General features: G+C 33.4%; 1 protein-coding gene across 16 annotated transcripts in view; it reads left to right on the top strand.

Moving 5' to 3' along the window:
• The window catches only part of CCDC171 (coiled-coil domain containing 171), a 576,357-nt gene that overhangs the window by 339,146 nt on the left and 213,371 nt on the right, over window positions 1-23,840 (top strand). For all 16 annotated transcript variants that reach the window (XM_077148117.1, XM_077148129.1, XM_077148126.1 and 13 more), the window contains 2 exons: window positions 11,408-11,912; window positions 12,661-12,777. In XM_077148117.1, the coding sequence (XP_077004232.1) occupies window positions 11,408-11,912; window positions 12,661-12,777 (622 nt within the window). The remainder of the gene's footprint in view (window positions 1-11,407; window positions 11,913-12,660; window positions 12,778-23,840) is intronic.

Below are 23,840 nucleotides of genomic sequence, written 5' to 3'. Positions count from 1 at the left end.
GGGCTAAAATTTGTCTAGCTCAGCTTAAGACACAGCATAGCAATTTGAAGAAGAAAAATGAAGAGTTTGCAGTTAATGAATTAAATTTTTGTTGTTGCAACAGTAGGTTTAGCCTTACTTAACATTATAATATTTCTAAATGAAAAATCATAAAGTATTTGTTACCGAGTCTGATGATTACTTTCTTAAAAGCAAAGGTGGTCGTGTGATGTACTAGATGTTAATTGTTGTTTTTAAATGTTTAATTCATGCCAAACAAATCATGTCTGTGCCATCCAGATCTTATTGTTAATCTTTCACTGAGTATTTGGATTGGCTTAAAGGGCTTATACTATGCACTTTTTATTAATGAGTTAAATGGAAAATGTTAGTAACAAAAAGGTCACATTGATAAGTACATATCATAGGGTTATGGGTTGAGAGGATGTTTGGTAGAGACCATTTGCTGGGAAACATTAATGATTTATCTATAGAGCCCTGTGTTTAATGATTGATCATTTTTAAGAATGACTACCAAAGGCAGGTAGTCAAATGCTAACCTATTTTTTATTTGAATTGCTTTTATCTGAGGAAAAATGTATAGAGGAAAATGCAAGAATTTTAAATGTGAGAGTTTTAAAATTTTAAAATAATTAGGTATAACTAATATTATAAAGTAACTTATGGAACAGACAGCTTGGTTTTAGCATCACAGTATGTTTTTGGCATTAGTTAAAATGTGCTAGCCACATGGTAGGTAATACTTGAATTTAAATACATTGGACTCATCATACAAATGTATTGTAAGAATCTATGCCTACTAAAGTAGCTGAGCACTGCATTATGTTCCATTTATTTATGTTCTTGGTTTTTTTTTTCTGTCTGAAAAAAGTGAAATTACTGGAACAAGACCTTCCTTTCTAAAAGTAAAAGTTTTTTTTTTAAGCTAAGATTAAGTATGGCTAATCCTTGACATAATGTTTATTGTAAACACTTTAGATTTATGTGACATATTAGTGAAATCAAGTGAATTTAGAATGGAGAATAAAAGTAAAAGTAATTCAGGTTCATCAGGTAAGTTCATAACTACATTGTTTGTTTGTTTTTTTTAACATAGGCAGGCACTGGGAATCGAACCCCGGTGTCCGGCATGGCAGGCGAGAACTCTGCCACAGAGCCACCGTTGCCCACCCACTACATTGTATTTTATTCCTCCTTTATCATGGTATTAAGTTTACATTTGGAGAGAAATCTGGGTTAGTTATAAATGTGTTGTTAGATGTTGAAATTTTTTGAAAATTGAACTTACTAAAAGTTCAGTTTATCCACTTTATCAGGGATATAGTGGGACTTGTTTACATTGTTGGAGGTTACAATTCCTTATTTGCTTGGAACAATTCACAGAAGCCAGTGTCCTGTGAACATTGTGTTGTGATGGACCATAAGTTGGTCTGATTATAAAAGGAAAGTCTTCTGACTGTGTTTCAAATAAATGCTTTAGAAATAGTTTTTGGTAATAATAATGCTATCGATTGAATTTGCATAATGCTTAATAGATTTTTCAACCCTTTTGTATATCTTTATATGTCTCTTCTCACTTAAGCTCTACAACAACCAAGTGAGATAGGTAATTCAAGCATTGTTTCTGTTTTTCAGATGAGGAAATTAAAGTTCAGAGAGCTGATGCTCCTTATTTGTGGAGCAAGGAAGGTTTAGGGACAAGATTAGAATGGCAATGACAGATATAACATGTTTAGCACATTGCTTGACATTTAGAAATTACAATGCTAATGCTAACTAAAGTTTTAATGTTATCAAACTTATTTTCCAGTTTTTTTGCATTATACTGTAACACTGTCTTAGAAATATGTGCTATTTTGTATATAAAGTAATTTCTGAAGATAGATCTGATGATATCTTAGTTTCATTCATTCATTCATTTCTTGAACTCACATTTTCAGGTGATTCTTGGTTAATTAATAATTAAACACATAAGGTATGAAAAATCCAAATGATGCCACTTTGTTGACCATCTATCATGGTAGTTCCCTTATCTCTCTCTCCCTTTTTTCCCCTTATCTCTTACTTTCCATACTTTTTTTCCCCTGGGAAGCTGGATTTTTAGTATACTATATTGCAAAATTGCTGTTGTAGGTAAGATGTATTAAGACTAATTTTATATAATGCAGTTAATAGTAATTAAAACATACTGGCATGTTTTTCGTGCTGTAGTGTTAACAAAGAGGTGTAATACATAGTTCTTTCCTCAAATAGCTTAAAATTTAGTTGATGAGGCATTATATTAACACATGGAAAATTAAATAATATAAGATTTATCCCAAGACTGTATGTGATAAATTACAAAAAGAATGCTATAAATTTAGGAAAGGAAGTGGTCAAAATTTGAGGATTATGGAAGAAACTGGAGCTATCCTAGGCCCCCTGGGCAGATCCAAAAGACCAGAAGAAAGGGAGAAGTGGGAGGATCAGAATTTAGAGATAATACTAACTTTCCAAGCAGTCTGATGTAATGCTTTTTTTAACAACAGCAAATCAAGCATCTTGCCTGTGTTGACACTTGTTTTTTTTTTTTCAGTCTAATAATAAAAGAACTCTGTGATTTTGAAGGTTTGATTTATCCAGAGGATATTTTAAGTTTGAGTTTCTCTAGAAGCAAGTACTAAACCAGGCACATACCATTTTTGGCGTATACTATTTTTGACATGCTAAATTTGAAAAATGAATATAGTGTTCTAAAATTAAGTAAATAATCATTATGGGGTTTGAATAGCTGAATAAAGCCAGAAAATGACAGACATGAAACCAATTTGTATTGCAAATGTATGTTCCATTTTGTAGAATGACTGAGTTTTAGAAATTTTTTTAAAGGAATATGTAAATGTTTGGTAATTAAGTATTAAGGTGGTTGAAAAGTTTTCAGTTGGGACCAGAGAAAATTAAACTAAAAGGTTAGTTATTACTATTAAGTGAAGATAAAGCATCTATGGGATGATAAGGGATTATAAAGGGTAAACATAAATTTTTTATTATGACCGATAATAGTGTTGGTGATTATATATAATAAATATATTTATTAACTGCTAATCAGAACGGAAATGTGCATATTGCTTAAAACTTCATATGCTTTTAATTTGATGCTCATATAATATTAAGTCACCTATAATTCTTGGTATGAGATAAATAATCATAATAATTCTTTTAATCTTTCAAAAGCCCTAAGATTTATTACGAATCTAGTAGGTATAGATCACTATGCTAGGCAAACTAGAGTCAGGATTTATTTATTTTTACAATGATAAAATTGTTTATTTAAATATTATTTTTTTGTTATTCTTTCAAAAAATCTTTTAATTTTGAGATACTTTCAAATTTACAAGCAGGTTTACAAAAATAAGATAAACCCTGTAAGGGGAATTCCAATACAACTCCACCCACATAGATACCCAATCTAGCAGTTTTAACATTTTGCCACATTTGTCGTGTCATTCTATCTATTCATCTATAAATCTATTTCTGTATCTATCCATCCATCTGGTGTCATTCTATCTATTCATCTATAAATCCATCTATTTTTGTATCCATCCATCTATCTCTCTATCTTTTAATGTATTTATGAATCAATCCATTTTCTGAGCATTGAGAATAGGCTGTATAATTGTGCTCCTTGAACACTTAATACTGCCATGTACATTTTAATAGACTAAGGATATTCACTTATGTAACCACCTTAAGTGCAGTTATCCAGTTCAAGAAATTTAACATTGATATAAAGATTATATTCTGTATTTCAATTTTTTCTTAGGTCCCAATAATGTCCTTTTGAACCTTACTCCTTTCTTTTAGGGCCAGTTCAGGGTCATGTATTGCATTTAATTGTCATTGCCTCTTTAGTTGTTCTTTTTTCTTTTTAATTGTAGAATTATATATACAATATAAATTGTGACTATTCCAGCTATACCAAAGCATACAGTCAGTGGGATTTAATCACATTCACAATGTTGTGGAACCCTCACCATCTTTATTCCTAAAACTTTTCCTCCTTCCCAGACAGGAACGTTCTAACCATTATGCTTTAACTCCCCATTCTGTGGCAAACTGTGCTTCTTTTGCTATTGTTACACTATGTTTTTTTTCTCATTTTTCATTACACTTTTTCTGGGACCCATCCTATTTTACAGCGATTCAGTGTAACATTGTTTTTTTTTTCTATGTCTTCTCTGCCTCCTGTTTCTTCCCATTACATTTTCCTGTTCTGGGGAGCCAGATGGTGTCAGTTCAGAAAAGTGGGTCAATTCAGAAAAGTCCATTTGCATTTATGTGTTCAGACCAAAAGAAACTGGATTGAGTGTGGGCAACTCTTGCCAGCAGTTCTGCTGCAGTCTCTCTGTCCTTCTCTCCTCACTGCCCCCACTCCCAGAGCCCTTTAATATGCAGTATTCCTCAGCTGCTGTGCTCTCTCTAGGTCTCTGTGAACATGGGTCCCTGTACTTGGATATGCGTGGGGTTCTAACTTGCTGCTGTGGGTGGCTCTATAGTCTACAGCTGCATCTGTGGCAGGAGGGATCCAGTACGTGCTGAATCTGCATGACTCCCAAGCTGCACAGGACCAAATAGGTAGAGGGATCTGAACTGGCATATCTGGGAAGGATATATACTACCTGATCTTGGAGATTACTTTTTTCTTTGATTCTGCTTTTGTAGTCTCTATCATCCTCCAGAGTTCCAAACTGTGAAATTTGTTATTTTATTAGCTGCTTCTGAAGGGAGACTTTTCCAGGGGATGTTTTACATGGCTATGTTGATGATGCCACGCTCCTATTTAGTTTTTATTGTAATATTATTCATATATAATAAAATTCACCCTTTTAAAGTGTTCAATTCAGTAGTTTTTAGTGTTCACAAAGTTGTGCATCCATTACCATTATCTCATTCAGGCTATTTTTATCACCCTAAAAAGAAATCCTGTGTCCATTAACAGTCATTCCCCCTTACCTCTCTGTGTATCTCCTGGTAACCACTAATCTACTTTATATCTCCAGAGATTTGTCTATTTTCAACATTTAATATAGATTGAAATTACTTCTTTCACTTAGCATAATATTTTAAGGTTCATGCATGTTGTACCATGCATTGGTATTTCAATTTTTTGTGTGGTTAACAGTCCATTATTTATCCATTTTGTTTATTCATTAGTTGATAGACATTTTTTTCATCATTTGGCTATTATGCATAATGCTGCTGTGAACATTTGTGTAAAATGTTTGTGCGAACGTATGTTATCAGCTCTCTTGTGTATATATATACCTAGGAATAGAATTACTAAGTCATATGGTAGCTCCAAGTATAGCTTACTGAGGAGCCACCATACTGTTTTCTGCGGAGGTTGCACCATTGTACATTCCTACCAATAATATATGAGTGACCAATTTCTTCATAAAATATGCTTTAAAAAAGTAACAGTGAAACATTTACATCATGGGAAAAGTAGGTGAATTTATGTTTGCTCTATTTTAAAATATTCTAATTGCATAAAAGAAAAGATAAATAACTTATACAAATAGAAGATTTGAAAAGAAGTCCTTTGAAGTATGAATGGCATTGAATGTACAGTTTGCATCTTTTCTTTTTGACAACATAGAAAACAAGAAAATGAAAGTATCAAAAAGAATTTTATTCCCTGGGGGGAGTGTCTAATTTTTGGTCCAAAGCCTTTATGTTCATCGAGTACTTGTAAGCCAGTAAAAGGTCTCTCAAAGCTTATATACTTCAGGAAATAAATCCATGATTCCTTAAATAAAATTTTGTTCCTGCCCTCCCCCCCTTTTGTATGTACTTTTAATTTATCATAGAATAAGGAAAAACTAGGGAAATTATATAGTGTTTTTAATATGCCAAAGAAATCTGTGAAAAAATATATATCCTTTATTTTTAAGATTTAATTATATAAAATAAGAATTTTTATGGAGGGGAATTTGAGAATATTATTTTCTGAAATTAAATATGCTAACAAGCAGATTATTTTGGTAATAATGCTTTCGTTATTATTTCGTTATGAAGATAGTAGACTTTGTTTTATTCTTCTTGGTGGAGAACATCAGATTTTTTAAGAGGCAAATCTGCTTTTAAAGCTGTTTCTAGCCTTACCGTCAAATAGGCTTTGTTCTTCCAGAATAATGTGTAGTAAATAATGCAGTACCTCTGAAAGTCCCATGGAATATCAGAATTAACTTAAAGCAAAATTGTGACAAGTATCAAATTATTTTTGCAAATGTCTTTTGTGGTTATATTTTTCTTCTCCCCCTTTACATTGTGAAACTTTTTTTTTATCCATTGGGTATTTATTCAGTACCTATTAGAGGCAAAACACTGTGTTAAACATCAAGATAGATTTTAAAAAGGATGATTTAATTCAGTCAATGTCTATCAAATACTTACAGGGTATAGAACACTGTGATAGATATTATATTAAATAATTCCCGCCCTCCAGAAACTAGTAAAATGTCTTTGAAGGAGAGTAGATATACATACATGAAGCAAATAAGTAACAGACATTGCAGTGTTTGTAAGCAGTCCTAAGTTCAGAGAAGATCATGGTCACAGTGAATGAGAATGATAGTAAAAGGTGTCTTGAAACAGATAAAACCTATAATGGCCTTTGAAGATGGCTAGAAATTGAACAGTGTTAGGTGATATGGAAGGGAAGGGACCTGGGGATATTAGAGAACATGTTTAAATTGTATACACTTTTAATGAAAAGAAATGAGGAGGTTAAAGTGTAGGTAGTAAAGGAGCAGACCGACTCTCCTTTTTCATCAGATTAAGGAAAGTAGAAGGTAAAGCCAAGGAAAGTAGAAGGTAAAGCCTTTACAGAAAGAAGACATGTCCTCACATAGAGAAGGTATGTTGTGAATCTTGATTTGGTAATGTATAAGATGTGTGGTACACATAAAATTTTATCTTTTTTTCTGAAAGGTCATCCGGTTGTCTTACCATATCATTAACATACCATTGTGTTGAGTTGCCACCTTTTTCATTAAATTTCTGTGTATACTCGGATATATTTCTAGATTTTCCTATTATTTTCCACTGGTTTATTTGTCTATTCATAAACAAATAACATAACGTTTTAGAGGATATATTATGTATTTTAATATCTAGTAGGGCAAGTCCACTCTCACTTGTTTTTTTCAGGATTAGAATCAACTTGCTTTGTTTCAAAAACAAAACAAAAGAAAACAACTTGGAAGTTTTAGTGGAATTGCATTACATTTATCAGTTTGCTTAAGGAGAACTGACATCTTCATGATATTGATTTGGCCTGTCCATGTTTGTAGTATTTTGTGTCATTGAAGAATGTTTAAAACATTTCTTTGTGTACATTTTGCACATTTTGGGCTAAAATTATTCTTAAATATCCTCCTTTGTTTTTGATGCTATTGTAATGGGATTTTTCTTCTTTTTTTTTGGTTTATTTGTATATATGCAGGCTATTGATTTTTGCATATGAATTTGTAGGCTTCAATAATACTGAATGTCCTTGTTTGAGTTAGTTACATCATTGCTTCACTGGGTTTTCTATCATATTATCTGAAAATAGAGATAGATTTACTTCTTTTTTTTTTTTTTTGCCAATTCTTATGCCTATAATTACTTTTTTTCTTGCCTAGTTGTATTGGCTAATAATATCCCTTATACAATGTTAAATATCAGTGGAGGGAGATATTGGGTATCTTTGTCTTCCTTCTGACATTGTAGGAATGCCTTTAGTATTTTTCCATTATTAATGTGCGTACTTGAGGATATCTTATCTTTATCTCTACCAATATCTATATAAACACACACACATACATACCTGTATGTGTATCAGGAATGTGGGTTGGATTTTTTTAAAGTCCTTTTTGAGAGAGAATCATATACATTTTGTTCTTTTATCCATTAAAATATTGAAATTTAGAAAGCTTTCTAAATATTGAACCATCCTTGCATCTATAGAATCAATCCTACATGGTTATGATTATTTTCTTGATAAGATTTTGAACTCTGTTACTTAAGACCATCTTTAATACTCTTTGTGCTATCTTTATCAGGTTAAGCATCAATATTGTAGCAGTATGTAATTCTTAAGTGTAAAACCACCTTTGTTATAATTAGAGTCATTGAAGTTTAATGAAAATCCCTAATCTTGGGAAAAAAACTCTTCACCACATCACTTTTTTCCTTTTACTTTCTCACATTGAAGAAAAAAAGGTCTAGCTTGGAATTGCAAGAGAAATGCAAGATGTTTCTTCCTTGGAATCAAAAACACTGACCTGATCAGAACAACCATAGACTTTTTAAAATCTAGAACCAAGAGTTTCCCCTCACTTACCTACTGACTAGCCTATCTGTAATAGATTCCCTTTTCATTATGTTTAGAATAAAATTCCAAACCTCTTGCATGCCTATAAGTCCATAATGATTTTGTTCTGCCTACTTTGCCAAACCTGTCTCCCCTACTTCATCCACACTGGCATTTCTGTTCCTGAAACACATCAAAAGTCCGTTCCGTGAATTTTTCTCTTTTTCACTAAGTGTTAATATTAGTTTTTTGTTAACCTAATATTTGTCAATGAGTTTTGAATAATTAATTTCATTATTTTTAAATCCTTAACTTGAATGTCCCACTCTGGCAATCCTAGTTACCTAGTTTAATATTAGCTTGGTTTAGTTTTTTTAAAAAGATAACCGTTACAACTTAGCATCTATTTTTTTTCTACATATAGAAAGAAGTGTTTCTCTATCATTTATTTTTAGGTTTTTATCCATTTCTTGCTTGGGTTTTGATCACCTCTCATCCTTGTCCCAGGAATGCCTGCCTATGATTCCCTCTCTCAAAAATGTCTTTGGCTTAAGCTGATGGAGCAGCTGTATGTGGAAGAGGAGTTTGAGTTTGATCTATCTTTACTAAAATGTACTAAATCTTTTCTTCAATGGGCTTACTTTATTTTTAGCTCTCCTTAAAAAACCCATTTGATTTTGACCCTTGGCTTTGAATGTTATTTTGAAATATTTAAAATATCATTAGAAAATACATCCTTCACATTTTTTAAAAGTATTTTTTATTGAAAACACACTTCTGTATGAGATGTTAGTTGTCGCTAGTCTGCCTCTTTTATCTTTTTTTGTTTTTTATAATTTTCCATCTAATAGAATTGGTGGTATTGATTTTGGAGAGAACAAGATATTAACCTTTGTGAGTTCCATTTGTGCCCTTCGTTCTACCCCAACCCCTGCAACTCTGCTGCCCCTCTGGTAGTAATTTATGTTTCAGATCGTCACATTCATATACTAAAGAACAGTGACTGTTCAGTATTTTATAGCTTCCCATAGTTTCTGGATAAAGTTAAAATTCCTTAGTTTAGCACATAAGGCTCTCCATCATCTATCTATCTATTTCTCAAATTTCCCCCATTCCCCTCTTTTTTTTTAGCCATTCTGAATTATTTGTACTTCCTTGTAATAAATACATCATACTGTCTCTTATACTTTTCCACATGCTAGTCTTCCTACTTTATCTAGCTATAACCCATTTGTTAGTTTTCCCTTTTCTTAGAGTTTGCCTCCCTTAAGAGGGCTGTCTCACACCTGCTTCTAAGCAGTTCACCTACCTATTTTTTCTCCTTTTAGCTCCCTCCAGTGGGACATGGTTTTGTATGCAGCTCTTGGCCAGCCCCATAGAATACTGCTGCCATAGCTTGGCCATCAGTAGAGATATGGTTGGGTAAAAGCCACAATTCTTTTATTTCCCCATTCTTTTGTTTCTCATAGTAACACCACAGGTATAACTAGATCAGACTTTAGGAAAGAGTTGGAGTAAATGAAGGGAATTAAAATACAGGTTGGGAACATTTAATACCATGTCTAAAATATAGTTTTGTCCTTGGACGAGGAAAAGAATGTGAGATGTTGGATCCTTCAGAGAGTGGACTCTTGTATACTGCCCTTTCTGGTCTTTCTGGTCTGTGCCTCTCTGTGCCTCCTTTTACTAACTGTCCACCTTTGGGAAACCCCATCCCCTATGCCCAGAGTTAGTTTTCACCTAGGATCTCTTTTCCTTAGTAATACAAGTCTACACATTGAATTCTTTTGGCTTCTGCCTACCAACAGTTTCCATGGTAGTCTTTGACATTCAAGTCTTGCAGATTAGTCAAGAGTTTGTATAGTTTATACCAATTATGGTCTCCTCTGAGGTCTAACTGCCAATGTGAATTTCAGAAATGCTGTTTGATTCTCTACTTATTCAGTGGGTAACTCTTGAATTAAACACATATTCATGTGTGTATATATATATATATATATATATATATATATATATATATATATATTTCCCAGAGATAGACACTAAATTTTAGACATAGCATAGTCTAAGTCAGTAAGAAGAAGATAAATATTTTCCTAAAGGCCTCAGAAAGGTTTCTCTGATAATGAAGACAGCACTTCACATAAACATACAGATACAGAGCACATTTCTTTGTCTCCCACTAAATAAATCCCTTATTCAAATAGAACATTTTCAGCTGCTTTTCAAAAGAAAAGTCCATGGCCAAGTCGTGGCAGCTCACTCAGCTAAATAAAGATCCAATTTTAGCTTTTAAATCACCATTGTTTGTAAGGACTAGATCAAGTTATTATAGAATAGCTGTTGGTTATCCACCCCATCAGTGGAGTAAGTTATTTTTCTGTTTATTTATTCTTTCTATTACATATCTTTCTCTCATTTGTCCTTTATCAAAGCCCTCCATGAGACTACCAACATCGTTTAATTTAAATGCCTTTCTTGCTCCTCTTTGAATCTGGTGTATCTTATCATAGCATTATACTCCAGTAATTGATTTACTTTTTTGTTTTCCTGGTACCTGGATTTAGTGAGTAACCAATAAATGTTTATTAAATGATAAATGAATTAGTAATAAAGGAATTTGAGATCTTTTATTTCTAAAATTTGCTCTTCATCAATTCCTTAATAATTAAGCTTAAGATTTCATAGATTATTTTCATATGATTAAAGTATGGTGCTTGCAGTTAAAATTTATTTTCATTTCAAATAAGGTTCTAGATTGTAAGCATCTTAGTTACTAAATAAGGATCAGAGAGTTGCTGAGGGCCAACTCCCAAGTAGCATTTCCTCCCACCACTAGAGCTGCATTGTATACAGTCTTCTGTCTTGGGGAAATAAGGAAGAAACTGAGATAAGATGGTATGTACTGAGAAGTAGTCCCTTCTCATGTAGTAAATGGCACACATAAAGTTCTATTTGTTTTATCAATGATTACTGTTAATAAATGTTTGTTTTCTTTGTATAAAGAGGAATTAATCAAAATGCTTATCTGTTTGATGATCAAATGCCATATTATTTGATTTCTTATAGAAATTTCAAGAAATTGCTGAAAAAAATATGGAAAAATCGAACATTATTGAGAAGTCACGTGAACAGTTGGTTCTTGAAAATTCTCACTTCAAAAACATGTTATCACAGACTCAAAGGGAACAAATATCCTTGCTGGCAGCCTGTGCATTGATGGCTGGTGCTTTATATCCCCTCTATAGCCGATCATGTGCCTTATCTACACAGAGAGATTTTCTCCAGGAGCAGGTCAACACCTTTGAGTTGTTCAAATTGGAAATCAGAACTTTAGCCCAGGCTTTGTCAACTGTAGAGGAAAAGAAGCAAGAGGAAGCCAAGATGAAGAAAATTCCATTCAAAGGACTGATACGTGTATTCCGGAAAGGTGTTATTGCAATTTTGGCAGCAAACAGGCTCAAGAGTTTGGGCCAGTCATGTGCCTCTCTTTTTACCTGGATGGAGAATTTCAAAGAAGGCATAGGCATATTGGTGTGTACAGGAGAACCCAAAGAAAAGAATAAATTTCCCAGTAAGATAATTTGTGCTTTATTTTGTCTAAATTGCGTTTAAGTACAATATAATGTGAATACTACTGGCTATTATGCAAAAGCTTTAAAAAATCATATAACATAATCCTGTCTGTATATAGATATGTATGTATGTATAAATGTACATTTATGTATAAATTTGGTCTTTTTTGTGTAAATAGATTAAAATATAAGGAAAGTAGCAAATATATAATTTCAACTTTCTCTAGCCTTATTATATTTCAATCCTTTTTTCAGAGTAGAGTGAAGTACAGAGTGATACAGCAATTTTTTAAATTACATCAATCTGGACACTGTCCTATTTAACATTTATTATCAATATAATTTATCTTTTTATTATTCAGTACAAAATGAAAAGAGTTAAAAATCTGTTGAAGAATTAGTTAAAAGTGAAGCAAATGTAAATTTTCCTGTTGACATTTTTTGAATGGTTGACTAGTCTGAGAAAACAATTTAGCTATAACATATTTTTAAAAGCAGGCTATTAAGTGTAATATGTTAGAACTAAAGGAAATTTCTTTTCTTTGGTATCGTTTACCAATAAAGGTATGTATAAAGTAGGTAGAGCAAATTTAACATTTCTTCTAGACTTTTTTTGTACTAGGAAAGAGTTTTGTGTACAAGTTCTGATCTGTTTCTTAAACAGCTAAATATTGCTATGAATTTTAAATAAGGACCTTAATAAAATTTTGTAGCACTTGTTAATGGATTTTTTTCTGTTTTTTTCAGAACATCAGAAGGAGCAGCTCAGGTATTTACAGGCACTTAGTTGGCTCACCAGTCCTGATCTCCTTGCTGCAATAATCAGTTCTATGGTTGAGTTACAGGAAGTCATTAGTAAAACAGGTACAATTTCTTCTTCTATATCCTTGCAGAATACACTTTAAAGGCAAATATACAGAAGTGCTTTATGATACAAATTCTAATAAACCATCTAGAAAGAAAATATATTTATTCTTATCTCTGTTTTATTCAAGAGCAGAGAGATTGTTAATGTGTTTTTAATGATACTGTGAATTAAAGTAAATGTTTTCCCAAAACAAAAAAAAACAAATTTAATGAGAATAGCTTATTTTACATTTTTCAGTTCTTTTAAATATCTTGTCTATTAGAAGAAAGCTGGATTCTTATATCTGCTTCTGCATTCAATCTGACTTGATATGTTGTTTCAGTTAAAGTATATGAAAAAAATTTAGCCTCACACAGATGTGTAGCTTGAAAAAGGAAGAGTATTTTTCAGTTAATTAGATAATTTCAAAGAAGTACATATGCTTCTTTAATACACCAACATTTGACAAGTAGTTATTTTTTAAAAGTTAATTAAACATGAGAGATGTAAAATCGTATCAGTGAATATTGCAAACTCTGTTACATGTACTTAGTCACTGTTGGTAGGGAAGGAGAGAGGTGCAGCCCCTCTGGCAGGTAGTGTGGTGGTTCCACAGGAGGCTAGAGGTGGGGTTGCCATATGATCCTGCAACCTTGTTGCTAGGTTGGAGGAACTGAGAGTGGGGACATGGATGGACATTTGCATACTGGTGTTTATGGTGGTAGTATTCATGAGAAATGGAGGGGGGAACTGTGGTGTATACATATAACAGACTACTGAGCAGCTACAAGAAGAAATGAAGTTGTGAGGTATGCAACTAGGTGAATGAACCTTAAGGACAGTATGTTGAATGAAATGCCCGAAACAAAAAGACAAATATTATTATGCCTTCCTCATATGTACTGACTGTAATATACAAACTAGGAGAATTGATGTCGAGAGCATGAATTATCAGGTTGGGGCCTATTGTAAAGAGTTCTGAATTGTAAGTTCTTACAGCAGCCACATCTACTCAGGAGGTGTAACTGATATTTCTAAATTTTGAGATACTGAGATATTTGTTTATAACCTGGTCATTCCCTGAAACTTAGGGTATTTATGTGACACCTGAGACTCAGAGTTAGAGCCCTGAAGCTATGAAAGTCAGCATTACCCCATTCAGCAACTGCTAAAAAAAAAAATTCTGAAAAAGTGATCAGACTTCAAGTAGAGATATGAATGAAGCTTATCTGGATAGGACTAAAGTAAATCAGAATATTGAGTAAAGGATGATATGGCCCATATTTTAAAACTTCAACCTCTGTGCGGGACTGAAGGAAGAGATGTTTATTTGGTGCAAAATTTATACTTGTGTAGTACACTATCTAAACTAACTTTTATGGTTGGTCAACTGAACAGCATAATTACATGTAATCTTGCATAAGGCATGAGATCTGTTTGTACAGGTTAGTGTGATGCCTCGATGCATCCCAGGGTAATTAGGTCAGAGAATAAAAAAGTATATGCAAAGTCCCCTTGGGGGACTGGGAAGAAAGAAGAAAATGTTCAACTTCCCCATGTGGGGAATTCCTGATATTCTCGCAGGTAGTGGAGACAATTAATTCAATGGGTTGAGCCCTTGATCCTGGGGTTCACCCCTGTGAAACTTATTCCTGCAAAGGAGAAGCTAAGCACAAAGAGTCTCTTCTGTTGCTCAGATGTGGCTTCTCTCTCTAAGCCAATTCCATAGGTAAACTCATTGCCCTCCTTCTCTATGTGGGATTTAAATCCCCACAGGGGTTTAAATCTCCCTGACAATATGGGATAGAACTCCCAGGTATAAGTCTGAACCAGGCATCATGGGAATGAGAAAGAGTTCTTTGAGCCAAAGGGGGAAGAGAAATGAAACAAAATAAAGTTTCAGTGGCTGAGATATTTCAAATAAAGTTGAGAGGTCTTTCTGAAGGTTATTCTTATGCATTATATAGATAACCATTTTTAGTATATGGTGTATTGGAGTGGTTAAAAGGGATTAACTGAAACTGTTGAACTGTATTCCAGTAGCCTTGATTCTTGAAGACAATTGTATAACTAGATAGCTTTTACAGTGTGACTGTGTGATTGTGAAAACTTTGTGCCTAATGCTCCTTTTATCCAGGGTATAGACAGAAAAGTTAAAAAATAAGCGTAAGTAAATAAATATAGGGGAACAATGGGTAAAAAAAATTGGGTAGATTGAAATACTAGTGGTCAGTGAGAGGGAAGCGTAAGGGTTATGGGATGTGTTAATTTTTTCTTCTTAATTCTTTTTCTGGAGTGATGCAAATGTTATGAAAATGATCATGGTGATGAATATACAACTATGTGATGATATTGTGAGTCATTGATTGTATACTTTGGAAGGACTATATGTGTCTGAAGATATCTCAATAAAAATATTTTTTAAAAAAGATTACAGCATAAAAAAACAGACAGACTTCTCATTGTGTGCCACATGACCAGTTTCAACTACAGTCTCAATGCCTGTTAATATTCATAATGGCTTTTGTATTTAATATATCACAACATTTGTCATAGAGTGAAGCTATATGTACCCCAGAAATGCATGTTCTTAAGCTAACCTATTCCTGTGGGTGTGGACCCATTTTAAGTAGGATCTTTTTGTGAGTGTGACCATAACTAGAGATGTGGCCTACCTAATTCAAGGTGGGTCTTAATCATCTTATTGGCATCCCTTATAAGAGATGAAATTCAGAGAAGCCCAGAGAGATAAGCCAGAGGATCTGAGACAGAAGCTAGGAGAGCACACACAGAAAACAGAAAGAAAGCCACAGATGGGGCAGCCAGAAGCTAAAAACAATGAAACCCTGGAGAGAAGGACCAGCAGAAATCACCATGTGCCTTTTTATGTGACAGAGGAGTCCCAGATTTCCAGCAACCTTTCTTCAGGAAAAAGTTATTGCCTTGTTAATGCCTTGATTTGGACATTTTCATGGTTTAAGAACTGTAAACTTGTAAGATAATAAGTCCCTAATGTAAAAGTAAAAAAAAAAAAAAATCCAATGGTCTGTCTTATACTTTGATTGGATCTTTCTCTAATGCGTCATTTTATAATATTGCTCATTGATCATTTAGAAAATATTGATTCATTGAATTAAACAGTCTTTGAAGTTTTCATATATTTCATTATACATTATTAACAAAATCTCATCAGTTAATTTTACCACCATTGTTAGTATAAAAAATCTTTTAGTGTTGGGAAGCTGGCAGGGTCATGATATTGGATACAAGTTTCTGAAAATTCTTATTTTCACTTGAAATGTCGAATTTTGTTATTGGCAACATATGTTATAAGTTGTTTTCCTTGATGTGGCAGGCTCACAGTTCATTAAAAAAAAAAATGCCTGCCAGATAGTCAAGTATGAATAATAATTTGTCTGTCTGACATTCTTTCAAATGCAGTTACCTGAAAAAAAGGAGCCAGTTCATCTTTTGGCTCCTTGAAGTGCTTTTCCTTGAAAAATAACCATTGTACTTCATTATGTAGCAGAAGACTTTATCCATATTATCCTTTTTTTCTTAGAGGAGTTGTAGGTTAAAGTAAATTTTGATGGTTAATGTTCTCTTTATTTATGGAGATACTAAATGACATTTCTCGATTCATGTATCTACCTTTTTTTCACTTGTGATTTTGTTTTCCTATGGAAAGCTTATCATTAGTTTTTTTTTTATTACGTAATACTGGCAGTATTCTTTCAAATGTTTTAGACTTTCTTTATTTCTATTTCTAGCTTTGATTGCAGAGGTTTGAATAATAACTGAGCCCAAAGAAATTTTTACTCTCATTTAGTAATGTTTTTTCTTTTTTTACGTTTATTCTAATTGTTTTAGATAGTGTTAATTTTAGTAGCCTGCTCCTTGCTACCCTATGTAGAACCACGTAAAATCAGCAGTTTCCAAAGGTCTAAATTTTATTTTTTCATAACTCATTTTATATTACATGATGTTTATGAAAGGTTCAATGAAAAGTAGTTTCTCTAGAATAAATATTGACATACACTTCTTTAGTGGTTAAATTATGCCATTGGACTATGATCATTCCAGACACATTTAATAGTAAAAATAGAATAATGGACTTGTTAAAATGTGCCTGCTTCATGAAATGAAAGGATGATTTGGGATACAATTTAGTTCTTTAAAATACTCTGTATGTAGATATTGATCTTTCATTCTGATTTCAAATCATCCAGACCTAGGCCCTTGTGGTAGGAAATTTATGGTTCAAAATAATTTTTAAGTTGTAGCAACTGATGTTGTTAAACAATATGCATATTTAATGTATTGGCAAAACCTCGACATATTGATTTTGGAGTCCGAAATAAAAGTCTAAATTAAATGTATTTTAAGAATTTTGATGTTATAACTTCAAAAGCAAAACTGTGACATTCTTGAAAGAGCTTAATAAAACTTTTTGGATTTAGCTTAACGAATAGATTATTGGTGTTGGTCATGTTCTTTGTAAGTACGTAGACACTTAAAAATAGATTTTTTTTAAGCTAAGATCTCTTTTATATTATTGATTTACTTAATGCATTTTCCCCTTATCTCTATGCTATATATATTTTAGGAGATAAAAAAAATTTTACTTGGTCTGGCCATCTAGGGAATTTGTACAGTAGTTGCAGAGTAAGAATAACAATTCATGAACAACTTTAGGCAGAATGTAATCAAGTATAGAATAAGGTGGTAGAGTCTTTAAATGTAGTAAGAATCCATAGAACGTGCAGCTCAATGTGGATTTGTAACTATGGGGGAGGTATGGGGAGAAACTAGTGATTTAGCTGGGCCTAGACGATAGTATGTTTGAGTGGAGAGATGCATTCCTGATGAAGGGCATGCCTTAAGCAGATATGCAGAGATGGGGATCAGCATAGAATGTGAGGAATGGACATTAAAGAGATAAGAATGGAAATCTATGCCTGGCAGGCCTGGATTTATAGATGGTGATTACTAAAAGGTATTTTTTATTATAACCACATTGGAGAGTAGTGAGAGAAAACATGGGTCTTTGGCATGGAGTCAGATTATAGAGGTTTTATAAAACAGGCAGGGATCTCCCTTGAGCACATTCTCCAAATATTGCCTCTTGCAATATTTTTTATGTTAAAATATTGACTTAACAGTGGTTAAGACCCTGATAAAAATATGTGCAGATAAGACCTATCAAGTATAAGGTAGACCAAGATTGGTGTCATTAAGTGTTTTCCTAACTCCAGTAGCAGAGCTACTGTCAATGTTAAAAGCTGACTGTGCCTCTAATAGCTTGAGATAATAGCAACTTCAGGGGAATTTATTTTTAGGGAAGCCTTTAAGTGTTTGTTGGCAAAGAAACACAATTTAGAGAAGAGAAAGTGATTGAAGTTGCTTAGAGGGAGAGAATAATTGATATATCAGAATCCCAAAGATTTTTGGAAGGGATATGGTCCATACAGGTAGAAAACTGAGCATTATCATACTAGTACAAAAATGATTAGTGTGGACCTTCTGCAGAGATAAGTTGACTAGCTGGGTTTATAGAGTAATTACTTCAGACATGATGAAGGGCTAATATATTATCTTTTCCTGGTAATGTGTTTATATTTTTAAGTGGGTCTTTTGTAGTAGAAATTTCACAATGTTTTACTGATATGATGGAAAACATTTTGAGACAGTTAAAGCATATGAGTTATTATCAATAGATAATAATGAGGTAATACCTGTAAAGCAATTACAGCTTAAATAGTCATGTTGAATTAATAATTTGTGTATAAATATAGTAAATAAGTAACATTTATTGTATATTAGAAAGAATTTTAGCTTTAAACAAGGCAGATCTTATTTTGTGTTTAACTCTACTAGTTATTTTTTATGTGACCCTGGGCAAGTTACTTAATTTTCCTGGGCCTTAGATTCTCCATCTGTAAAATGAAGTGTGGTGGCTTGGAGCTGTGTACCCCAGAAGAAAGACATGTTCTTAAACTTAATCCATTCCTGTGGGTGTGAACCCACCTTTTGTTGAGGTTATTTTAGTTAAGGTGTGGCTCAGCTGAATCAGGCTGGGTCTTAACTTATTATTGAAGGCCTTATAGGGAAGGTCACATTAAGAGAGACACAGGGGACATGCAGAAGCTGGAACTCAGTGCAACCTGGAAGAGAAAGGAGAAAGTAGGAGAAGCTTCCATGTGCATTGCCATGTGACAGAAAAGCCAAAGACTAAGGATTGTTGGCAGCCACCCCCAGAATGCCAAGGTCTTCTAGGAGAAAAAATTACCTTGATGATGCCTTGATTTTGGATTTCTCTTGGCTCAAAACCATGAGCCACTAAATTCCTATTATTTGAGACAACTTATTGCATGGTATTTACTTTAGCAGCCAGGACACTAAAACAAGACACTATTAACCATCTAGGAGAGAGAATTTACTCTTAAACATGTTTGATATGCAATATAAGTTGAAGTCTTGGACTCTGGACTTGAATCTGGGTTTTATTACTTACTAATTATATGACTTTGGTCAAATTAATCCCTCCTCAGTTTCAATATCCTCATCTGTAAAATTGAGCTAATAAAAGTTTGTAGCTCACAGAAATAAGAAATAAATGTTACCTGCTTAGCCAATGTGTATGTAAATGTCCAATAAATATTTTAACTCTTTTTTTTTGTCCATTGGTTATCTTAGTGGAAATAGGATATTGCTTTTAACTTTTCACAGAACTGGACATTCAAAAATGATAACTTGAATTGACTGCTCAGAAAGTACTAAATGTGGTTGCCCCTGCCACTATCTTAAACTTTAGCAATATATTTATAGGCAGTGGGCAAAGACCCTAGTTTCCATGTTGTGTCTCTAAATATTGGACAGGTGGCAACCTTCTTACTTTAATTAAGGTGTTTGCCTACTTGAGATAAATTACTTCTTCCAGGTATCCAAATGGTGTGCCTGCAAGAGATCATTTACCTCAAACAGAGGAGAATGTTACTTCCACTGAAGGGCTGAAACATCAGTCATTCTGGGAATGGACTAAAGAACCTTTAGATAGCTGAATATTTTGTTATGACTAGTCCAGAGTGAATTTCTCAAAATAGAAAGAAATATGCTGATTTGCTTTGAAACTTCTAGGTACAAGTAGAGGAGGAGATGGATATGAGTTGAATACATTTTGTTAGTCATTTCCTCTCTAATTGAATCTTAATTTTCTAGAAGATAGGTGACCCAAATATGACCCTGATAGTAATTACGACTTAGAACTCTTTATTTTGTTATATACTTTGAGTTAAAACTTTCTAGGGGCCATGGCCACTCTTTCAGGAAAAACCCAGATTAGGTTGTGTTTAGCATAACACTGAGGTTTCATACTTAGAGTTTTAAAGCAGTAAATAAAGATATTTGTATTAATAAGTAGTCATTGGTATATATTTGAAAGTTTTAAAGCTTTATTCAATATTTAGATTAAATTTTAATTCAATTCAGTTTTATTATTGAATCTCTGGATTTAATAAAATTAAAAATCACCAGAAGTCTAGATACTGCAAGTATGTTTCACAGACCAGCTGCATTGACATCAATTGAGAAAGTGTTAAAAATGCAGAATTTCATAATTCATCCCAGATCTACTCAATCAGAATCTGCATTTTAACAAGATTCTCAGATAATTCTTGTATACAGTAAAGTTTTTAAAAAATTTTTGACAAAACAACATACAAACACAAACATTCTTAACATATAAACATTCCATACATGATTTGCAATCAACAGCTCACAATATCATCACCATGATCATTTTTAGAACATGTGCATCACTCCAGAAAAATAAATAAGAAGAAAAAACCCATACATAACATGCCTCTTACCCTTCCCTCTCACTGACTACTAGTATTTCCATCTACCCAATATATTTAGACCTTTGTTCCCCCTATTATTTGTTTATTTTTTATTCATATTTTTTACTCATCTGTCCATACCCTAGATAAAGGGAACATCAGACACAAGGTTTTCACAATCACACAGTCACATTGTAAACATTATATCTTTATACAATCATCTTCAAGAAACAAGGCTACTAGAGAAGAGCTCTACAGTTTCAGGTACTTCCCTTTAGCCATTCAAATACGCCATAAACTGAAAAGGGATATCCATATAATGCATAAGAATAACCTCCAGGAAAACCTCTCTACTCTGTTTGAAATCTCTCAGCCACTGACACTTCATTTTGTCTCATTTCTATCTAGCCTCATTTTGGTTGAGAATTATTCTCAATCCCTTGATGCTGAGTCCCAGCTAGTTCTAGGATTTCTGTCCTGTGTTGCCAGGGAGGTTTATACCCCTGAGAATCATGTCCCACATACAGAGAGGGGCAGTGACTTTGCTTGCCATGTTGGCTGAGAGAGAGGCCACATTTGAGCAACAAAAGTGGTTCTCTGGGGGTTGATTCTTAGGCCTAATTTTAAGTAAGCTTAGTTTATCCTTTGTGGGGATAAGTTTCTTAGGAACAAATCCCAAGATCTAGGGCTTGGCCTATTGATTTGGTTGTCCCCACTGCTTGCGAGAATATCAGGAGTTCTCCAAATGAGGAAGTTGAATTCTCCCCTTCTCCCCATTTGCTCCAAGGGGACTTTGCAAATACTTTTTTATTCACTGTTCAGATCTCTCTGGGATTTATAGGGGCATCATACTAACCTGGACAAACCTACAAAATCTCATGCCCTATTCAAGTTTCCATGTACTTATGGTGTTCAATTAAACTCTCCATATAAGTTAAATTAGGAAATGCACTAGTCAAAATATAAATTTTGTACCAAATAAAAATTTCTTGCTTTAGTCTCATGTAGAAGTTGAAGTTTTAAAATATGAATGACCATCTATTTTCAGCACCCTGAAATATTGACATTCCTTTGTTCTTCCTCATGCAAAAAAATTTTTTTTAATTTGTATATTTAGTCACTATCATTGTATACTCTAGATATTCCTAGATTATACCATCTCAGTATTTATCATCTATCTTTCCTTCTGGTTTCACATGTGCCCCCAGCCCTCTTCCCTCTATCCTCTCACATTCAGCTTCATTCATTGTACTTACATTATTGTGCTACAATCAGGTAGTATTGTGCTATCCATTTCTGAATTTTTACAGTTAGCCCTGTTGCACAATCTATATCCCTTCAGCTCCAATTACCCAATCTCTACCCTATTTCTATATCCTGATAACCTCTATTCTTAACTGAAATTCTCCAAGTTCACTCATTAATGTTAGTTCATATCAGTGAGACCATACAGTATTTGTCCTTTTGTTTCTGGCTAATCTCACTTACTATAATATCCTCAAGGTCCATCCATGTTGTTACAAGCTTCATGACTTTATTCTGTCTTACAGCTGTGTAATATTCCATTGTATGTATATACCACCGCCTGCTTAGCAACTCATCTATTGATGGGCATTTGGGCTGTTTCCATCTCTTGGCAATTGTAAATAATGCTGCTATAAACACTGGTGTGCAAATGTCCATTTGTGTCCTTGCCCTCATGTCCTCTGAATAGATACCTAGCAATGGTATTGCTGGATCATATGGCAATTCTATACTTAGCTTCCTGAAGAACCACCAAACTGCCTTTCACAGTGGTTGTACCATTTTACATTCCCACCAGTAGTGGATTAGTGTGCCTCTTTCTCCACATCCTCTCCAGCACTTGTCATTTTCTGTTTTTTTGATAATGGCCATTCTGATGTATGTGAGATGATATCTCATTGTGGTTTCGATTTGCATTTCCCTAATAGTCGGGGAAGTTGAGCGTCTTTTCATGTGCCTTTTAGCCATTTCTATTTCCTCTCCCAAGAAGTGTTGTTCATGTTTTTGCCTATTGTTTAATTGGTTTGTTTGTCTTTTTGTTGTTGAGTTGAATAATCTCTTTATACATGCTGGATACTAGACTCTTATCTGATATGTTGTTTCCAAATATTGTCTCCCATTGTGTAGGCTGCCTTTTTACTTTCTTGACAGAGTTCTTTGATGCATAAAAGTGTTTAATTTTAAGGAGTTTCCATTTGTCTATTTCTTTCTTCAATGCTCATGCTTTGGGTATAAGATCTAGGAAACTGCCTCCTACTATAAGTTTTATAAGATAATTCCCTGTATTTTCTTCTAAAAGTTTTATGGTCTTAGGTCTAATATTTAGGCTTTTGATCCATTTTGAGTTAATTTGAGGTGTGAGATATGGATCCTCTTTGATTCTTTTGTATGTGGATATCCAGTTCTCCAGCACAACTTATTGAAAAGACTGTTCTTTTCCAGGTGAGTTGGCTTGACTGCCTTATATCAGTTGTCCATAGATGAGAGGGTCTATATCTGAACACTGTATTCTATTCCGTTGGTCAGTATATCTGTCTTTATGCCAATACTGTGCTATTTTAACCACTGTAGCTTCATAAAATGCTTTAAAGTCAGGTAGTGTGAGACCTCCATATCATTTTTCTTTTTCAACATATTTTTATCTATTTGGGGCACCCTGCCCTTCCAAATATATCTGGTTATTGGATTTTCTATTTCTGTAAAGTAATTTTCTGGGATTTTAATTGGTATTGCATTGAATCTGTAACTCAGTTTAGGTAGAATTGATATCTTAACTATATTTAGTCTTCTAGTCCATGAACACAGTATGCCCTTCCATTTATTTAGGTCATCTCTGATTTATCATGTAGTTTTCTTAGTACAGGTCTTTTGTATCCTTAGTTAAATTTATTCCTAAATATTTTATTATATTTTTCTTCAATTGTGAATTGAAATTTTTTTCTTAAATTCCCCTCAGATTGCTCATTACTAGTGTATAGAAATACTACAGATTTTTGAGTGTTGATCTTATACCCTGCCATTTTGCTGTACTCATTTATTAGCTCTAGTATTTTGGCTGTGGTTTTCAACATATAGTATCATATCATCTGCACGCAGTGAGAATTTTACTTCTTCCTTTCTAATTTTGATGCCTTTTATTTCTTTTTCTTCTCTATTTTCTCTGGCTAGAACTTACAACACAATGTTGAATAACAATGGTGACAGTGAACATCCTTGTC

This window comes from Tamandua tetradactyla, chromosome 2 (assembly GCF_023851605.1).
Source record: "Tamandua tetradactyla isolate mTamTet1 chromosome 2, mTamTet1.pri, whole genome shotgun sequence".
NCBI classification, from domain to species: Eukaryota; Metazoa; Chordata; class Mammalia; order Pilosa; family Myrmecophagidae; genus Tamandua; species Tamandua tetradactyla.
Note: the sequence above shows the minus strand (reverse complement) of the source record. Positions and strands in the feature narration are given on the sequence as shown.